This window comes from Beta vulgaris, chromosome 6 (genome assembly GCF_026745355.1).
Source record: "Beta vulgaris subsp. vulgaris cultivar EL10 chromosome 6, EL10.2, whole genome shotgun sequence".
Lineage (NCBI taxonomy): Eukaryota > Viridiplantae > Streptophyta > Magnoliopsida > Caryophyllales > Amaranthaceae > Beta > Beta vulgaris.
In genome coordinates, this window is record NC_079207.1 from 56,814,664 (window position 1) to 56,836,551 (window position 21,888).

The 21,888-nt window shown below is 33.3% G+C and overlaps 1 protein-coding gene across 1 annotated transcript; it reads left to right on the plus strand.

The window, feature by feature from the left end:
• Positions 1–1,088: 1,088 nt before the first annotated feature.
• LOC104897221 (protein terminal ear1) lies at positions 1,089–4,739 on the plus strand. The gene is made up of 5 exons (XM_010684052.3): positions 1,089–1,938; positions 2,032–2,704; positions 2,806–2,928; positions 3,015–3,156; positions 3,960–4,739. Exons 1-5 carry the CDS (start codon positions 1,248–1,250, stop codon positions 4,383–4,385), a joined length of 2,055 nt encoding a protein of 684 aa, XP_010682354.2. The 5' UTR covers positions 1,089–1,247; the 3' UTR covers positions 4,386–4,739.
• The last annotated feature ends 17,149 nt before the right edge of the window (positions 4,740–21,888 follow it).

The following is a 21,888-nucleotide window of genomic DNA, read 5'->3' on the forward strand; positions in this document are numbered from 1 at the left end:
GCCTTCATCAAAGGGTTAGAGTATACGTTGTAAAAAATACAGGGGGTTAGAGTATTTTGATAATAATTTTGTTGATTGCTTAATGAGTTGCTTCCTTGATGTACTTCCATTTATTAGCGTTTCAATGGTTAAGATTTGGAGGCAGTGGCGGAGACAGCTGGGGGCCGTAATATATTAAGTTTCAAATAACAAGTTTAGGAGTTTCGTTATGTTGTTCTTGCTCGAATTAATCTATAATCTTAACACTTGTGTCTTTTATACGTGTAACTTAAGTCTTAGCTTGGTTTCTCTTGAATTTATATCAATTGGTATCAGATTTTTCTAGTGGGGGATAATGAACAACGAATTTTCCTGATATTTTCATTTTCTTAACATAAAACTGAGAAAACGTTTATTTCTATGCAAGCCGGGGAAATATCATATAAGCAGTAGAAGGTTAGGTTACATAATAATTAGGATAAGTTTTCACTTCTAAAATTATAGAACCAATATTTTTCGAAAGGGACTGAAAAAAGAAAATACAACTTTCATCATTTGTCCATATCATGCAATCCCTAGTCAAGCAATTTATTTGCAACTCGACTGTTTCCCTTTGAGAATGCCTAATAACAATGTTATTGAACTAAGTAAGTTGTTTCTTTCATTTTCATTACTTTATGGGATTTTTTTGCTAGAATTTTATTGGATTTTAGGGCACCTTTGCTACGATTTGCATGTGGTACTTTTGTGGTTTGATTTTATATGAATAGTGAGTTTGAGTAGCCTTCATGTTTCCTTGTCGTGTTTTCCCGTTTAATAAAACGGGTTGAAAATCTTAAACACTAGTCCATTTTTTTCCTATCCGGTTTATTTGGTTAGTTGTAATATTATTATTTTTTAAAAAAAAATTGATGGCAAAGATGAAGCATTTTTCACCTTGTTCAAGTGAGCATGAATATCAGTATGACCCATTAACGAAGGAAACCAAAAGACCAACATTCGCCCCTATGCCACGTGTACGGCTTAGAAACAACTCTAAACTAATGTTATAGTGAAGGGTAAGTCCGTCAATGACCCCCTCAAAAAGTTACAAGTAGTGAACTGAAGTAGATAGGATTTTGCATTTTTGGTAATCTTTTCTACTTCTAAAAGCTCTGTAAAAAAACACTCTAAACCCCCTCATTTCCCCCTCCTCAAAACTTCATCACCATACATACATGCCTTGCTAAACCCCTCACCGGAACCCCCACACACATAATTCCAAAAACATGTCCGAAAACGGCGTCGTACGCTTCGCCGGTAATCTGGACCCTTCAGCCCAAGAGTTCCGGCCCACTTACCCACCCCAAGCCCACCACCACCAGCACAACCAGTACCCGTTTCTCTCTCCTCCTCCACCACCACCACCACTTCCGCCTTTCTTCACTGACGTGATCTACACACCTCCTCCACTTACGTCATCATACCACGTCAGCCTCCCTCCAACGACGTCGTTTATTCCTCCGTCAATCCCACCGGCGGCGTGTTCTCCGACGAGAGGTCTCCTCCTAACCGCTGCCCCCTCTGACGTGAGTGAATCACTAGTAAGAAGAGACCTTGAGATATTCGGCGACGTGAGAGCTGTTCAGATGGGGAGAGTCTCTGAAGGTATCTTAACCGTCCATTTTTATGATCTGAGAGCTGCGCATGCAGCCTTGAATGCCGTACGTGAGCAACACATGCAGCACCAGAACCGGCTTCGCATCTATTACTCTTCCATTTTGGCGCCAATGCAAAATCACAATCCTCCCAACCCTCCTCCTGCTCCGGGCCTCATTGCGGGCCGCCCTCTGTGGGCCCAGTTCACTATTCCCTCTACTACCGCCTTTCCTGATGGTCACAATCAGGGTACTCTTGTCATTTTCAATCTCAACCCCAACGTCTCTGCTCACCACCTTAGGGACATCTTCCAAGTTTTTGGTATCTATTCTTTTTTTTTTATTTTCCCTTTTATTTATTTAAATATTGGGGATGAATTAAATATATAATGTATGTTTAATGTTTTGATGATAGGGGCAATAAAGGAATTAAGAGAGACGCCAATGAAGAGGCAGCAGAGATTCGTTGAGTTCTATGACGTTCGAGATGCATCTAGAGCATTAACGGAGATGAATGGCAAAGAAATCAATGGTCGGACTGTTATGATTGAGTACAGTAGACCAGGAGGTCATTCCAACAAGAAATTCAACCATTCTCATCATTTTAATCTTCATACTAATAATAATTTCCACCACCATCACATTACAAAGCCTCATCCATCTCCACCGCCACCACCTCAGTTCTCGATGCGACACTACAGGAGAACTTCTCCTCGACAGGGTACTATTCGACGGAGGAGAAATTCTCCGTGTAGTGAGGAGTCACTCGAGGCTGCAATGACTGGTCTATCATTACTGCCATCTTCTAATGATGGAAGAAATGAGGATAGGAAAATTGTTGCTAGGAAAAATGGTAACCACAACAATGGAAATAATAATGCTGCTAATGGGAATTGTTCGAGTTCGGGTTCCAGTTCAAGTGCGAGTGCCAAACAACAACAAACGACAACAAAGGTGAAGCCATGGAGAGGGAAACACAAAAATTCTGATCCCAGGTTTCTGATAAAAGAAGATGCAATTGTAGAAGCTGGAAATGATAAAGATACTAGGTCTACTGTCATGATCAAGAACATACCCAATAAGTACAGGTAAACTTAATTAATTAACTTAAGATCATATCATATCATATTATTAGTAATTCAAATTACTTATTTAAGAATATGAATATGATCAATATGATTGGTGGCAGTCAGAAGCTGCTGTTGAATATGTTGGACAACCACTGTATACACTGCAATGAACAGATTGCAGATGCTGGAGATGATCAGCCCTTGTCTTCCTACGATTTCGTTTACCTCCCAATCGATTTCAAGTATATATTTCTGCATTTTTATTTCCATTCTGCATTTTTGTCAGTTTTTTTTTTTAAAAATTTAATTAAAAATAAAATAATTGCAGCAACAAATGCAATGTGGGATATGGGTTTGTGAATATGACTTCTCCAGAAGCTACATTGAGGTTATACAAGTCTTTTCATCATCAACATTGGGAAGTTTTCAATTCTCGCAAGATTTGTGAAGTCACTTATGCTAGAGTTCAGGTATTAAATTAATTAATTCATCTCTTTTTCTTTTTGTTTCTTTTATGGTGTAAATTGTAATGATATCTTTTTTTAACTTTTCTTGAAATATTTTACTTTTTTTTTTTTTACCTTTTTGGTTTTTTTGGGTAGATACAAACAAATTTTGCTCACGTATTGGAGGCACAATTGCAATATTTGACTACCCATAATTGCTAAAAAAAAAAAGGTTCATACATATTTTTATTGGCAAATTTAGTTCATTTATGGTTGGAGTGGGACTATATTTCAATCTTATAATCTTTTTTACCTAAATCTTTCCCGAATTTTGTTTGACTAAAATTGAATCATATTGTTATTCTAGGGAAGATATCAATGGGGAATAATATGAAGTACTATTAACCTAACTTTTTAATTTATTTAAAAAAAGCACTATAATTTTCCTCCTAATTTAGCTTAATAAGGAATAATTTCTTGAGTTGGTAGTATCAATGTAGTCAATTTTGCTAAAGCTAATTTAGCAAGTACAATGGTGTTATTTTCTTGATTTCTTTTGTGTTGTACTTTGTTTCTTCTTTTTAATTTTAATTTTAATTTTGGGTTTTCGGACAATTAATTACTACTACTTCCTCCAACACCTCAACTTCCCTAGTGTTTCGTGAAGTTTTCAGGTTAAAAAAAAATAAAAATAAAAATAAAATAATGCCAGCAGAAAAACATCTTTTTCCACTGTCTTTTTGAAGACAGTGAAATATGCACATATTATTAAAATAATTATAATACTAATAATTTTATTTGAAAATTTTGATAAAAAAATAAAAAAGGGTTTGGAAGCATTGAAGGAGCATTTCAAGAACTCAAAATTTGCGTGCGAGAACGACGAGTATCTTCCCGTGGTATTCTCCCCACCTCGAGACGGGCGGCACTTACCTGCTCCTCTCCCCATCGTCTTCTCCAACACCACTCTTCATCTTAATCATGACTCTACTGACGTGGACGCCTCAGATTTCACCTCATCAACAACTTGTGCTAGTACTTCCACAACTACACTTACACTACATTCAGATGATTTTGATCATCATCATACCAACGGTGGAGATCACATCTACACAAACTCTACTATTCAAGAGGGAGATCTCAATGATGATGATGATGATGACGACAGCAGCTCATCGAACGGCGGCGGAGGTGTTGTCAGTGCTGAGTATGACGTCATCTCGAATAGTAGTATAGGGTGTAGTAGTAGCTGATTTCTCTCTCTAAAATCCCTGGTTTTTAGCTGTAAGCTGTCTAATCTAAAATCTCTCTCTTCTTCCTTTCTATTTTTCTTTCTGTGATGAGTTGACTCGATAGAGAAATGGTTGCATGTAATGCAGCACACCGCCGCCTCCTATACTCCACATGCACGCCACCTCCTATACTACTACTACTGTAGTTTTTTTTTTTCGATGTTTTTATAAATTGTTGTCTTTTTAATGTTAATTTCTGATGTCGTGGGCTTAGTAAATCTTTGTCTTGTAATTGTGTCAGTTTAAGGTAGTTTTTTTAGATATAATTTGTGCTAGGAAAAAGGAATTGATTTGTAACTGTTAGTACGTGTTAAAGGTTTTGTTTTTGTTAAGCTCTTTTTTACAATTATATCACTATTAGTAATTGCTCTTAGTGATTAATTCATGATATTGCTCTTGTTTTGCCTTTTATTGTCTTCAATTAAGTCACATTGTATGATTATTAAGCTGTCATTCAGTTATTGTTATTGCTAACTTAGGCTATGTTCAGTTCACCTTATTAGATCAGAAAAAATAAGTTCAGATCAGACCAAAGCAGATCAGACCACATCAGATCATGCTTATATTTAAAAACTCATTATTATTATTATTAAATATTTTTTATTACATATTAGTAAAAATTATAATAATTGAATATTAATAAAGTACTCATTGAGACGAATCAAACAAGACCCTACATGACTATATTTTTTCTTATATATTGAGAAAAATCTAAAAGATTTTCTCTAATTGTGAATAGTGTCAAGATTCTAAGTGAGAAAGATAAAAAAAATATAAAGGGAGTATTATTATTTACTAATACATTTGTTCAAAAGAATTATTATTGTTGCTGTTGTACTTATTAATTATTAATATTGGTAATTATTATTAATTTTGTTGTTATCATTATAAATGTCATTGTTATCATTATATTAAGTTATTTTGTTATTATTAAATAATAGAAAATTAAAAGCCACGTGTTAAGAACATAAGATTGACGCAAAAATAAGAAATATATAAAATATGATATTTCAAATTCATGACAACGAAACTACTAAGTTCGTATTACATTTCAAAATAAGCTAACTGTGAGATACAAATTATAAATTTAGATTCGGTATACCTCTTCCTACCGAATTTCAAATCTCTCTAGCTATTTGAAGTTGCACGATATTTATTTCTTTTTTGCTCAAGTTATAGTTGTTTGTATATCTTATTTTATTTTATATGGAAAAAAAGGAGTTGAGTTTGCCGATTTTTCAAGTGTGAAACATTTTTTTAAGGAAAAGTGTGAAACATTGTATAAGTGTTCTTATAAATTAATGACTTGAATTATATAATTATTTTTAGTAATAATAATAATTATTATTATGATTATAATTATTATTGTTGTTCTTATAACAATGATAATAATAATAATAATAATAATAATTATTATTATTATTAATAAAAGTTGTGTAAAAGTTGTAATAGAAATAAAATGATAATGATAGTAATACTATAAAAAAGATCTTATAATGTATTGCATAATAATGATTTACAAAGTAATAATATAATAATAATAATATATTTTATAAAAGATAAGATCTTGTAGATCTGATCAGTTCAGATCAGATCAGAAAAAATAAGTTTATATCAGAAAAAATAAGATCAGATCAGATTATATAAGTTCAGATCAAAAAATTTCAGGTGAACTAAACATAGCTTTAGACACACTAATAATAATGGAGATGATCCAAATTAGTTAACATTGTTAATCGGTGCGTATGATTTGGGTTGTGAAGATGTGTTGGACAATTTGGGTGATGGGTGTACTTGGGGTTGGGAATGAAATTAATTGTCTCTTCATTTGCTAATCTAACTGGAGATGAAGATAAATTATTTGTGGAATCTAATTAAGAAAAATATGATTTATACCGCATATGTTGAAACTATTTTATTTTTGTGATTTATTAAGAAAAAGGACTGCATATAACATTACTCTTTTAAAAAAAAATCTATATCAATATACATGTTACATGATGAGTTAATGATATAGCATGTTACATTAAAAATACACTTTCAAACTTGTCAACTCACAATTTTAACCATTAATATCTCTAATTATGTATTTAAAAGTTATAAAAAGTTAATATTATGAAAATATCCATTGAAATAAATTCAACATTTTATATGAATATTTTTGTTTTTATATATTAGCAAAAATAAATGGTCAAGTGAGTATATGTGAATAAAGTCAAAATATTACACTTAAAAAAAAAAGACAGAGGAAGTATAATAAAGATGAAGAAAAAGAAGAGTTGGTAAGGAATAACTAAGAGTTTTGTAAATTCCTAACTTATTCCCGTTATTAACCAAATTAAGGCATAAATTCGTATTTACCAACTTTCAGTTTCGATCATAATCTCTAAAATCCTCTCACCTTTCCATTTCCTCATACCAAATGTCCCATAATATTATCCATGATAGAATAATTGAGTAATAGTTTGGGTCAACTTTATTTTGACCGTCTAGACCACTCAAACATTTTCCTTTCTCCTATACATTAAGTACCCTCCTATAGATTTTATTGTGAACTTTTTATTGGGGTAAAATCATGAAATCTAAAGTCAAATGTAGAAGTTGGATATTTAAGGAACTAGAACAGTAGTATATTGATGAGTTTATTAATACATGAATGTGGGCCCATACTAAATGAAGGAATTAGGGGGGAGGGGGTTTATAAGAATAAGTACTTCTAGCCTCTAGGAGGAGAAAATAAACCATATATCTTAATTTGTCATGAGAAAGAAATTGGAAAAACCAAGTTGTTTGCCATTACAGATTTCATTTAGTGTATCGTGTGTCTGTTACATCGAAGGTTAATTTCTTACTTATTAGTTATTTAAATATCTAAATGAGTAAAATGTATTAAAAAAGAGTGTCAAATGTGCAAAAGAACAAAAAAAAATAGTCTTGGATACATACACCCAAACATATGATGTATTATGAATATATTTGTTTATGATTTTGTAAGCTTTTCTATTAATGTAAAGAAAAAAGTTTTTTTTTTGTTCACACCAATTTAGGGATAATCACTCGTGCTCTAGTGCGGGCGTATGGTTGACAGTTTCTAATTCTTATCTAGCTAGTTAGTTCGAATCAAAACTCGGAACAAGTAGCTTCTAATTATTAAACAATAGCAAACCTTGACTTGGCTCAAACACCAATCAATGACTAAAATTCGACATGGTTTGACATAATACTCCATCTGTCTCAAAATATAGTTCTTATTTCTATTTTGGAAGTCAAACTTTAAAATTTTTGACCAAATACTCTCACTAATGTATATAAAAAACATACTCCGATCCCTCTGTTTCAAATTATAAGGCATTTAAGCTAAAAATTTTTGTTTCAAAATATAAGGCTTTTTACAATACCAATGTAAAATTAAATGCAACTTTATACTATCAAGATAAGATTATAGGTTATTTTCTATTATCAATACAATATTTAATGTCAATTCTTATTACCTATGCAAATCTAACTAAAACTAACTAAATTCTTAATATACATTAAAGTGGTTTACGTGCCTTATAATTTGAAACGGAGGGAGTACTTATGGTGGGTCTCGTTAGATTTGCTACAATGTGTGTACATTCATAATATTAACTTTTTATATTTTTTACTATTACGAAATAGAAAATATTATAGGTCAAATGTACGTATTGAAAATTGTGCAAAAAGAAAGAATTATATTTTGGGACGAAGGGAAATGTAATTCTAGGGCTGCACTTGAGTAATGAGTATATACTGTTAAATTGAGTTTAGGCGTGTTAGAGTTAAAGAATGATATGAACTACTGAAAATTGGAAATACAAGCTAGACTTGAGTGTTGATGAGCTTTGAGTTATATTCTTGTTTGAGCTTGGCTCATGAAGGATTATAAAACAATACCCAAAACTTGACTTGACTTGACTTTGCTTGTTTATATATGCTCTAAGGCTTAGATTGATATTAAATCTGAGTTTTTTAAGCTCCTAATTCTTTCAAGTATTAATCGGTTTTGATCACCATTTAACCGGGAAGCAAAATGTTTAATTTCTCTTTAAAACTGGTTAGGGTGCAACTTGCAAGCCGAACCAAATAGACTCATACTAAACATTTATATGGCTTGACTCGGCTCTTTTTAAGTTACTGTTATCAACTATCAAGTTCAAGCTTAAATTTGATCTTACCACAAACGTAAAATGCTTCATCAGCTTGGCTTGATACATAAAGTTAAAGCTATTTAGTTCGATTAGCCACCTTCCAATTATTAACGTACTTATAATTATGATGTTAGTACACAACTCCTCCATATATACAAGTATATGACTTAGGCAAGTTGTTTTTTCAATTGACCTTATTGGACATTTGGTAAGGGGAGTAAAGTATACATTTTTCTCATAAATCTTTGACAGAAATTAACCGTATTTCTTAAATTAATGAGCTTAACAGCCGACAGGAATAATACCATTGAGTTTGGATTTTAGTTATCAAGTATACAAAGTACAAACTATATTTTGTTAAAGCTTGATCAACTCAAGTCGTTTGTAAGCTCGAACTTAATTTTGACTATCTGTTCTCTTTAGCATAAAATAATTGAATTGAAATGAATTGAATTGAAATGAATAGTGATATGCAAGAGTAAAAGTATTATCTAGAGCTAAATTGAACTGAAAATAAGTTGGGAAGAACAAACCCTAAGTGAATTATGAATGGTTCACAAAATGTTTAGTTGCTGTTTACCCTTATACTCAGCAAAAAGTTAATTAAAGCAAAAGACATTAGTATGTGACTTACCAAAAAGGCACTAGTATGTGAAATATGGCTATAGTCTATTGGCATGTTTGATTACATTTTCACAATCAAAATTTCTTCTACTTTTTTCTGAAAGTTTTAATTTCCTTTTAAATACATTAAATGATACTCCCTCCGTTTTCTAAAAATCTTCCTTGTTACTGTTCTTACAAACCATATCAAGGAGGATCCATTTGTGTGGGGTGGTTAAAGTAGGAGAGAGAAAGGGGTTAAGATAAAAATAAATAAAAAAAGGGTTAAAGTAGGAGAGAGAAAGGGAGTAAATTGAATTAATAGTGTAATGGTGGAATATATATGATAGGGACATGAGAGGGTAAAAAGGAAAAAATAAATTCCAAATACGGAATAAAGTAATTAAAAGAGAGAAGATCTTTTGAAAACGCACTTAAACGGAAAGATGAAAGATCTTTAGGAAACGGGGGGAGTATTAAATAAAATATCTAGAGATTATGTTTCCTTTTCTAAAGTTTTGAATACTCATTAGTCACTCTATATCTCTATTACATAAGGGAAGGGGGGAGCAACGGTGTCCTTTTTTGAACCGACTATTTTGCCCCCCTTTCCTTTCTAAATTACAAAATACTTGCTTGATTAGCTTCTACTTGATTAAGCTTATATGAGGAAAATTAAAGTTTCCTCTTATTATAACTTTATAGAAATAAAATACCTGCTTGATTAGCTTCTACTTTCACTGATCAACAAATATGTTTCATGTTATTATCATTGACGACTACACATACATAGCTTTTTATGCACGCGATGCGTGCGATGACATTTTTAGGCCTAATTACTAAGTAGTAAACAAAAAGAAAATGCAAGTTAGTATTTAAGTTCACCTCCATTTTGTAGAAATAAGATTCTTTGAACTACAATCAAATATATTTAAAAACACTTTAATAAATAAGTATAAATAATGAACAAATAACGGTATTTTATTTCTATAAAATGCTTTGCAAAAACCATTTCATGCGAATCAGAATTGTGTATGAAAAATTTGAAATTTCATTTCACCTATAATTGAAAATCAAAGTGTTCAAATTTAGAAAAGGAGAAAAATTAAAAATACCATTTCATGCAAAATCAGATTGTGTATGAAAAACTTAAATTTCCTTTCAAATATAATTGAAACTCAAAGTGTGAACATTTAGAAAAGGAGAAAAAATTAAAATGATGAAAATTCTTAAATATCTGTGAAATCAGAATTTAGAAGTTAGACAAGAAAAAAAAACTAAAATTGTATTATACTTTTCGGTTACAATTTTGGGATCATAGAGAAATTACTGAAATCCATATAAAAAACTATTAGAAATTACAAAAATGAATAAAACCAAAAAAAAGAACATGACGATATTTGGTAAAGAACATCATACTGATTATAAAAGAACATGCGCATATAAGACTTGAGAAACAAAAAACTATTCAAAATCACAAAAATGAATGACAACATAAAAAGAACATGGAAGAATCTTATTCACAAAATAGAGGTGAACTTACATACTAACTTGCATTTTCAGTTTGTTTACTACTTAGTATTAGGCCTAAAAATATCATCGCACGCATCGCGTGCACAAAAGACTAGTCCTTAAATAATTGAGGGGATATCTTGTTTTGAGTTGAAACTTTCATTCTCTTGAGTAATGAGTATTAATGAAATGCATAACAAATTATTAAAAAAAAAATTGCTACTATACTAATTGAAGGAATATGTCCTTAGACATTCCGACAAATACTAAATATAAATAGGAATGTTATTATGAAGATAATAAAGTTAATTATTTTAGTAATCGTATTTTCTTACTAGAGAATAAATATGATTAATAGGACAATATTGATTGGGTCTATAATTAAAATAGATTAATCCTATGAGGTCACACAGTGTAACACAAGTTGGACAAAGTAATCCAAATCCAGTTAGGATTAGAATTGGGCCGGTCCAAAGGAAAATAGGAGGAGAATTAGTTCTCCTAATTAGTCTATGACTCTTCTATTATATATAGGATATAATATTAGGATTTAGGTGATCAGTTAATCAGTTAGTTTCTTTTCACTAGAGACAGAAAGAGAAACACTAGATCTATTCCCTCTAAACCGACGCCTATACCATCAAAAGCAAGAGGATTTTTTACTCTTCCGTTCTATAAATGTTGGTGTTCAACTGGTGCTCGTGGACTGATCAGAGGAGCAACACTTGGGGCTCTTGGATCTTCAAAGCTTGCATACAACGGGGAAATCACGCTACAAAGGTTTAATACTTAATCCCTATTGAATGATTCATGTGTTTGAATATGTATGCGATCCTATGATAAATGTTAGGAAATTGTTTACTGAAATTCCGCTATTTGCATCTATAAATTCCTACACTAATAATTGTAATTTAATTTTTTACATGCTTTGTACACACTGCTTGTATATAATAAGACTATATTACCTCTATGTTTCACTCGATTATCTTCATTTAGGTTATAAGACCTTTGGTTCTGTTCTTTTGGATTGAGAGAATATAACTGAACTTAACTTAATTTAACTTAACTTAACTTAAATTAATGGAGATAAACTAAATTTAAAAAAAACTGAATTAAAATGAACTAAATTAAAATGAAATAAACTGAATTGAACTTTACTAAATTGAAATTAATTGAAATGAAAATAATTGTAAAAAGAATAGGGCGTATATTACGTAAACGAACATAATTGAGTGAAACATAAAGGAATTTTGCTATAGAAGATGTCAAATCCGTTTATGTAGTAAAGGAAGCAAATAGTAATTCGCACGCAAACATTACATGCAATCCAAAGCCTAAAAACCGCAAATAAGAGGTATAAGTATATGTGTTGGAAAGAGTAGATCAGAAGAATCTGCAATGAATAGTATATATGATATTGTTAGGATTTATTGTATTTATATTTTACTCCCTCCATCCCAAAATATAGTTCCCATTTCCCTTTTTTCACGGTAATTTATGCAAGTTGGGATAGTAAAGATTTTTTGTTTATTTAAATAAATGTTGTATGGGAAAAGATGATTTTAGGAGAGAGAATGGAGATAATTGGTGAAAGGACATTAATTGTAACATTTTGGTTGAATAAACAAAGGAAAAAACAAAATTCAAGAAGCAAATAAATGATGGGACACGATTTTTCTAGGCAAATTACGGAAAAATGTGGAACTAAATATGGAAATGGGAACTATATTTTGGGACACCCAAAATGGAAATGGGAACTATATTTTGGGACGGAGGGAGTATTATTCTAATGATTTCTTTGGAAAGAGTATCCATATAATTTTAATTGAACTTGAAACATTCGAAAAGACAGAAAGACAATAGTAGGAGTAGTAGTAGCATAGTAGCAGATAGGTTAGAAGTCGTAGTATAAATAGCCAACCTGATTTGGCCTTTCCCTGGTGGCCAAATGGCTTGCCTATCCATATTTCAAGCAATCTGCTTCCTCATCTTTTCCCCCTTCACCGCTTCGCCATTTCACCTTTTCTACTCATCTTATTAGTTCTTTTCTGTCTAGGGTTTTGCTACTTTTTTTGTTTTCTTTTAAAATGACTAGGGGTTTGTATCTTCTTTGCCACTTGCACTAGTTTTTTTTTTATCACTTTTTTTTATAATTTGCGAGACTCTTTTATTGATAATAATATGAAGGCAGCCTCTATACTCAAAATAGGGTATTCCCCCACTAGGTGGGCGAAGTTTTCATAGTGCCAAAGCACACCCTATAGAGAGGAGTCCCCCTTCAAAAAACTGATACAATCGAGTCTCATTACAAGAAGCATGAAAGGTGAAAGATTACAAAACAGATTACATAATTTGATGAAAAGGAAAGGTGCCAGCAGGGTACATTCACCCATACAAATCTGGGCTTAAACATCCAAAGGCTGAGGTCATAACCAAGCCACAAAGTTATCCATGCGAGCGAGGCCTTGCTTTGCTAAGGTGTCGGCCACCTGATTTGAGGATCTTCTCTTGTGAACTATGGTGATATCCAATTCTCCATTGCAAGCTGATCTGATGAAGTTTAGATGAAATCCAAGATTCCATGGGCCTCCCTGTTCCCCGGTACACCAAGCTACAACATTAGCGGAATCTGATTCTATCATGAGGGATGATTTTCTGAAAGCATCATTAGTCAAGGTGATTGAAAGGGCACGATGAATTGCGAGAACTTCCGCGCTATTTATCTCCATTGTCGGTATTGACATTGAGAAAACACATTTGAAATGGCCCAAGTGGTTACGGAGAACACCTCCAATTGCGGCTTTGTTCTTGGCGGTATTATAGGATGCATCTACATTCCACTTTAGCATATTCTCACAAGGGGCTATCCATATTGCTGCTGCAGGGTCAGCCATCTTTGTTAGTTTTTGGGCCCCATCGCCCCATAAAAGACATCTTGGGTTTCGCTGAATGTCCATTGGGGAGTATGGGAAGGCATCAGCCCATCCAGAGATCCACCATCCTAGCCTCAGCAGGATTAGATCACAAACATCCGAAGGTGAAGAGGAAATTTTATCAAAAATTCGTGAGTTTTGTTCTTTCCATATTGACCATGGAATGATAAAAAAAATCGCCTGCCAGACTTTCTTGAAGAAGGGAGATTTTAAAGGAGACACCCATTGATCAAATAAGGATCGCAAGGATAGTGGAAAACACCATTTGGTATTCCACATCCCCATCCACCAGTTCCAAATATGAGATGCGAAGGGGCAGTGAAGAAATAGGTGGTTGTGATGTTCTGGGGAGGAGTTGCATAACCCACAAATATCTTCTGATTGAGGAATGATTCCAAGGGAAGCTAATTTGCTTTTGGTGTTTGTTCGGCCAGTAGAGTGGCCCAAATGAAATTTCAATGCGGTGAGGTACTAGGCCAGCCCATATCCCTTTGATTGCATCTATGTGAGGAGGAAGGGTCGCTTTTGCCATTTCCAACGAGAAGGATTTTGATGAGAAATTACCTGATTTGTGGAAGGTCCATATGGGTGAGTCATTATGCCCAGGTGCAAGAAAACCTGCTGAAGGAGTTGTAGTAGATTTTCTTTTTCCTCTGTATCACGAGTTCGGAGTTCCCTAGTCCAAGAGAATGACCAGGCCCACTGGAGGCCATCCCAGTAGCCCATTGAGGCTATTGAAGCAGTTTTATGTGCCGCTAAGAGGAAGAGGCGGGGGAAAAGGATTTTCAAGGTCTTAGGCCCAATCCACACGTGATGCCAAAAAAGAGTATCAACCCCATCTCCAATTAACATTCTCCAGCCTTGAAAAGCCAGGGTTTTTGATGTTGGGTTTTTTAGAACTGCATTACAAATATTTCGCCATGGGCCGCCTTGTTTTTGGGTTTTTATGTCATGGATGGTGAAGGTTTGGGGGTATTTGTATTTTTCCCATACAATCTGTCTCCATAGAGGGGATGGATCACTGAAAAATTTCCATATCCATTTGTATAGAAGTGCCAAATTCCGGTGATAGATATTGCCAAGGTTTAGTCCTCCCAAGGATTTGGGGAGTTCTACAGTATTCCATGTGACAAGCGATAAGGACTTTTTCCCTTTTTCACCACTCCAAAGGAATTGTCTTTGGATTTTGTTGATTTTTTCTATAACAGATTTTGGGATTGGGAAGATGGACATATAGTAGAGGGGAAGGCTGGGTATTGATGATTTTATAAGTGTGGCCCTACCACCTATAGACAGTAATCTCCCTTTCCAAGAATCAAGCTTCTTTGATATTCTATCAATAATCGGGTCCCATGATTTGACCCTAGAAATATCACATCCAATGGGAAGGCCAAGGTAGGTGAAAGGTAAGGTGCCTCCGGTGCATAAGAGTGTTTTAGTGGCTCAGCTCATCCAATCCGGAAGGACATTAATTCCTATTAAGGAACTTTTATGGAAGTTTATTTGCAATCCAGAAGCCAAATGAAAGAGGATTAAAGCCTTTTTGATGTTTTGCAGGTATTGTATATTTGGGGGGCAAAAGATTAGGGTGTCATCTGCATATTGAAGGTGTGAGAGACACAAGCCACCTTTCGATGTTTCAACCCCTTCCCAATAGCCGTGATTTATTGCTTTATGAATTAGCAGGTTTAGTGACTCCACCGCTAGTACAAATAAGAATGGTGATAAGGGTGATTAGCAGTTTTTTTTTTTATCACTACTCGTTAATTAATGGTTATTCCATCTATTTTAAATTTCTGAGTGTTTTTAGAAAAATTGGCATCAATAACTTGCATAGAGTTGATTAAATGACAGGTCACTAGCCAAAAAAATAGCCCATTTGTCGAGCTAAACCAAATTTTGGACAATCTTTTGTGTCTAAAGGTATGTTCTCCCTAGCTTATTTTCAGTTCAGCTCAGTTCAGCTCAAATCAGTTCAGTTCAGCTCAGTTCAGCTCAAATCAGTTCAGTTCAGTTCAGTTGAGTTCTGCTCCAATCAGTTCAGCTCAGTTCAGCTCCAATCAGTTTAGTTCAGTTCAGTTCAGTTCAATTCAGCTCAATTCTTTTATAACCATTTTGTTAAATATGATTATTATGTTGGTATAATTTATTTTACTAATTAGGGCCTGTTCTCCCCAGCTTATTTTCAGTTCAGTTCAGCTCAATTCAGTTCGGTTCAGTTCAGTTGAGATTAGCTCAGTTCAGTTCAGATTAGTTCAATTCAGTTCAACTCTTGACAATACTTATACTCTAACGTATCACTATTCATTTCAGTTCAGTTCAGTTCAATTCAGTTCCGTTCAATTTAGGGGGTGTTTGGTTGGGGTATTTTTAATGGAATGACATCCATTCCATTGTTTGCTTGGGCATATTTAGGGTAGAATCTCATACCTAAGGGTATCTATCTCCACCCCATCCCCCTAGAATCCCAATCTCCCCTCCCCCCTAAGTTTCTAACTCCATTCCCCTCAAGTTTCAAACCCTAATTTGTGTGGAAGGGAGAGAGGTTAAACCCTAGACAAGAGAAGCCCACTACGGCTGCTGCCCACTTCGCCGACGACTCCTTGCCGCCGTCTCACCGCCACTGCATTATGGTGCACTCCTCTTTTTCTCTTACTCTCTCTCTCTCACAAGTGAAAAGGGGTATTGAAGGTCACTGAATTTTTTGTTGTTGCGCCGTTTACCTCAAGAAGATATAAATTGGGAGATTCATTTCGTATAGTTCAGGAAGAATGTTAGACAAATTGGGACTTGAAAGTTTTTGGTGCAATTAAAAAATGGTTGGGATACATAAATCTAACTCAAATTTAACACAAAGTAATAGGTTTCTAAATTTATGTTTTTTTTTTAATTTCTGTCTTCTTTTTTTCAATATAAATTTATGTCTTCTAGAGCTTTGGTGTATTGAATTTGAGCATAATTTAGGGATTTTGGACACTATACTTGGATGTAGAATCCATTTCAAAATTGAACCAAACAGCAGAAATGGACATTGAATCCATTACAGGATTGAACCAAACAGTTTGAAACTGATATGGGGTTCTGGATCCATACCACCCTGGTATGGACATCCATACCATTCCATTCTAGTTCAGTGAACCAAACAGACCCTTAGTTCAATTCAGTTCAACTGTTTTATGCCTAAGAGAACAAGCCCTTATTATTATTATTATTATTATTATTATTATTATTATTATTATTATTATTATTATTATTATTAGTATTAGTATTATTATTATTATTATTATTATTATTATTATTATTATTATTATTGTTATTATTGTTATTGTTATTGTTGTTGTTGTTATTATTATTATTATTATTATTTTTGTTATTATTATTATTGTTATTATTATTATTATTATTATTATTATTATTATTATTATTATTATTGTTGTTGTTGTTGTTGTTGTTGTTGTTGTTGTTGTTGTTGTTGTTGTTGTTGTTGTTGTTGTTGTTGTTGTTGTTGTTGTTGTTGTTGTTGTTGTTGTTGTTGTTTTTGTTGTTCTCGAGTCGAGTATTGAGTTGCTCGACTCGACTCGTTAACCTGTCGAGTCGAGTTCGAGCTCGAGTCGAGCTCACTTGAGTCGAGTTTTGACCGAGCTTTGACCTAGTCGAGTTCGAGTAGCTCGCGAGCTGTCTCAACTCATTGCCAGCCCTAGTTGTTGTTGTTTCTATATATTGTTTTGTTTATTATAGCTTTACTCATTATTATTATTATTATTATTATTAGAAGGAACATGATTTAGGTCAAAACACATATAAACCCACGTTTATAGCCCATAAACCAATCAAATCACGTCAAAACGGTTTATGATGTAATTTTTATTACTAAATATTATTATATTATTAAATCTAATTGTTAAAAAAGTAATATTAATTTACTTCTTATATATTATTTTTATTATATATCATCATCAAGTACAAATAATATAAAATAATAATTATAAATTTTTATTATTATCATTAATTATTATTATTATTATTAATCTATGAATTATCAATATTATTTATTTATAACTATCATTTAAAAATATCCAAAATACTATTATTATTATTCATTATTATTACTTATCATTATAATTATTATTTAATACTCCATCCGTTTCATAAGGATCTTCCATCTTTCCGTTTAAGTGCGTTTCCAAAAGATCTTCCCTCTTTTACTTTATTCCTTATTTATTTGGAATTTTTTTCCCCTTTCTACCCTCTCATGTCCCTTTCATATGGTCCACTATTACATTATTAAATCTATTTTACTACCTTTCTCTCTCCTATTTTAACCCCTTTTTATTTGTTTATTTATCTTAACCCCTTTCTCTCTCCTACTTTACCCACCCCACACCTCACACAAGTGGATTCTCCTTGGTATCTGTAGGAACAGTAACAAGGAAGATCTTTAGGAAACGGAGGGAGTATTCATATTATTATTGTTTAAATATTATTTATATATTTATTACATTCAATTTAATTTAATTCAATTCGATTCAGTTCAGTTCAGTTCAACTCCAATCAGTTCAGATCAGTTCAACTCCAATCAATTCAGTTCAGTTCAGTTCAGTTGTTTTATGCCGAATAGAACAAACCCTAGATCCCGTTTCTCATGTAAAAAACAATAATTTTTTTGGTTTAAAATTTAAATTAAAAAGTCATTTTTAGATTATTCAAAAACTAAGTCAAGATAAAAAAAAATAATGGGCAGAAGAAGCCTGCATTTTTCACGTTCGGCTCACTTTGAATCATCTTTAGTTGAACATTAATTTGAACCATATTTATTCTACCCATCGTTAATAATCCATTTTAGGGATATGGTGTATATCTGATAAGGATTATTTTAGAAAAGTCGCCATCAAGTTAGAATCATTGCAAAATAATATAAAGGAAAAAGTTATATGCAACCTTTAGCATATAAGAAGTTAAAAATGAAAGAAAAGCATTAATCGATTATTTTTTGTGTTGGTTGATGCATAATTTTTCATAAATTCACAACTTATTTTCATTTTAGATAGTGTATTTACGTCTTATATGCATCCATCTTCTGCCATAGATCTTATCTTTATTACTAAGATTAAAATAAAAACAATATCTTTTCTAAATTAAGTATATCATTAGATACTGTGAAAATGAGAAACAAGTATTATATTATGGAATTGATGGAGTACGACATAATAACATGATATTTTGTTCCATAATTATTAGATTTGAATTTCTCAAAATTATCCATTTTACTTTTTCAACATTTTAAAACATCCATGCATTAAGGGAAAAAAATCTAATTTTAAATTTACGGTTATGCTATGTCATCTATGTTACTATATCATGCTCCATCTATCCTATAATACAATGCTTATTTCTCATTTTTATGAGATTTTAAAAAGTGAAATTTGTTATCATTTATAAGTATTTACTGATCGATGTACTTAAATGAATTGAAAAGTTAATTATTTTTATCTTGATAATGAAGATAAAATCTATGGAGAAGATAACCAAAATTATATTGAAACTAACAAGAAACATTATATGTTTACTACCATTAAACATAGAGAGGAATACAAGTTTGCATCAATTCAAACAAAACCAAATTTAATCAATAGGATTACATCAAAATTTCTAATAACCAATAACAAAACCTTAAAAATAAAAATGTTTAAAATAAGAATAAATTTTTGAGACACCTCAAAAGAAAAGAAGCACTATATATTTTGGAATGAAGGGGTACTGTTTTAGCCTAAAAATATCAGACGGCTATAAATGAGACACATGGCTCCATCCCCACCCTACATGTGGCACTTTGTTGCTGCAGTCAAGTACTTGGCCCAGAAAGGTACATGCTCTAAAGTACACTTTTTTGGATAAAGAAGGTTGTACTAGCCCTCTTCTGGCCCAACCTGTACTTAGGCCCAGTAAAAGCAAAGAACATCTTTATAGAATGGATAATGTGTACTCTCCAATCAATGATCGTCGCGTGTCATAATATTATTGCTTAGCCAATCAGATGCTCTCAAATTAGGGCGGGGTGATATCAAGGTACAACAGTCTTTTTAGACATTATAAATAGTCCTTGAAATCAGGAGAAAAGTACGTTTTTCGGAGCAGTGTCTTGTTATCCTGCCATAAATTCTCTTCTCTCTCTAAAAGTTTCCTTTCTACTCCTGATACTTGACTTAAGTTTCGGGGGGAGAAATACCACCCAAACCTCCAGGGTGGGTCCCTTTTTGCAGGTCTGAAGGCGGAGCTCAGGTTAGGGTTTTGAATCAAGGCATTGTTGCACAAGTGTCCTATTTGGAACCTACTGTGGGGATAGTAGTATTAATTTACGAGTCTAGCACTACGTAATATTTGGCGAATCCTCCGCCTCTTCTGAATCGTCATCTGAAATCGGAGACACTAGTGAACAACACATTGCCATTATGGCTCTACTTACATTGATGAACTCTCGTCTTGAGGAACAAGACAAAGAGATTAAGGCACTGAGGGAGAAGCTAACTGAAGAAGACGAACAAGGAAACACTCCACCACCAATCAAATCCAACATGGATTTAAGGTTCGAAAAACTCGAGCAAATAATCCAGTCAATTCCTGCATTCGAGAGTCAGGCTCATGGCCATCACATAATTGATCCTGAACTGAGGGACAAGCTCCCTAAAAAGGTAACATTGGGCGGCCTCCCAAAATTGAAGAGGGTCGAAGACCCAAGTGATCATTTGAGAGCTTCTTCCATCTATATGGCTCTCATGGGCATGATCAAGGACATGTTTGCTTATGTTTTTCCCTTAACCTTGGATGCACATCCATCCAAGTGGTTCAAATCGTTGAACAAAACCAAAATGAATGACTAGGACTACATCAGAGAAGAGTTCCATAAGCAATACATATACAATACTCAGCTTCCCATTGGCCTTCGCTAATTGGAGTTAAATATATAGAACTCCAACGAAGATTTCGTCACCTTCCTTAACATATGGAGGGAAAAAGCTGCACATATGACTAACATGCCATTTCAAGAGGATCAAGTCCGAATGGTGATCCGTAATCTACAGCCTAAGTGAGGAGAACATATTAAATTCCAACCCATAGAGTCTTTCACGAAGCTCTATAAGGTGGGTTTACTGATTGAGGAAGAGGTAAAAACCAATAAGAACAGGGTTCCAACAACAATAACTCTTTCAAGAAGAGTAATAGCAACCCTTCTAACTCTGACGTCAATGCCCTAACTACTGAAAATGGAGGTTATCAAACGCCTCAAAGAACATTCCTACATTGGGCATGACTCGAGAAGAAGCCTTCACTAGGCTTCATACAAAAGCTTCATGCAAAATGAGCAATACAACCTACCGGTCCCACTCTAGACCCTGCACCTGAAAATATATAGGCACAAGAAGTGGAACCCTAATGCCTATTGTAAATACTACCAAGGGAATAAACACCCAACATTTGCGTGTTAGGCCTTAAGGAATACTCTGCAAGACATGGTTGATAGTGGTACACTTCCGATTCCGCCGGTAGCAAAAGTCAAGAACAACAACAATAACCCCTTGGGAATCGTTACAATAGTGCAAGGGGCTTAGTCATTTAGCGTTGGTTTCCTAGGCTGAGTCGGACAGTCCCTCCCCTAGGTCTTTAATTTCCCTTCTTGTCGAGTCTATGTCATTTAGGATTTTTATTTCTATTAGCCTTGTTTCATTCATTTTCAATTAATAAAATAATCGTATTTTAATTTTCATTTTCAGTTTTATTAGCCTCCATCATTTTTATTTATGCTTCTAATTCAATTATGAAACTTTAAATTACCTAATGATCTTGACTAATAATAATAATAATAATCTGAAATAAAAATAAAGAAAAGGAAAGAAAGGACATACTTTGGATTAAGACTTACCCCCCCCTCCCCTCTTCCCTCCATCATCCATCATCTTCATTAGCCAAATATCCCTTTGACATCCAAGCTCCACAAAGAACCTTCAAACCTTTCACCACCCATAACCAATCGCATGTGTGCAAGCCTTACTACTTAAAAATATATCAATGCAAGGCAAAACAAAAAAAAAGTGCCAAAGATCAGCGAAAAAATATAAAGCAAAAGAAAACGCAAAAAAAAAAGAGGAAAATGCCAAAGGCAAATAAAAAAATCAAGCTAGGGGACTTGCACACAAGTTCTACCCCTCATTTAAATCCTTCAATCCCATCAAACCTTAATAATCCAAATCC

Excerpts from the sequence above, each read along its gene's own strand:
- LOC104897221 (XM_010684052.3), top strand. The coding sequence starts at position 1,248 with ATGTCCGAAAACGGCGTCGTACGCTTCGCCGGTAATCTGGACCCTTCA. Across the intron at positions 2,929-3,014 it reads TACCTCCCAATCGATTTCAA|CAACAAATGCAATGTGGGAT; the intron begins GTATATATTTCT and ends AAATAATTGCAG. Across the intron at positions 3,157-3,959 it reads TCACTTATGCTAGAGTTCAG|GGTTTGGAAGCATTGAAGGA; the intron begins GTATTAAATTAA and ends AAAATAAAAAAG.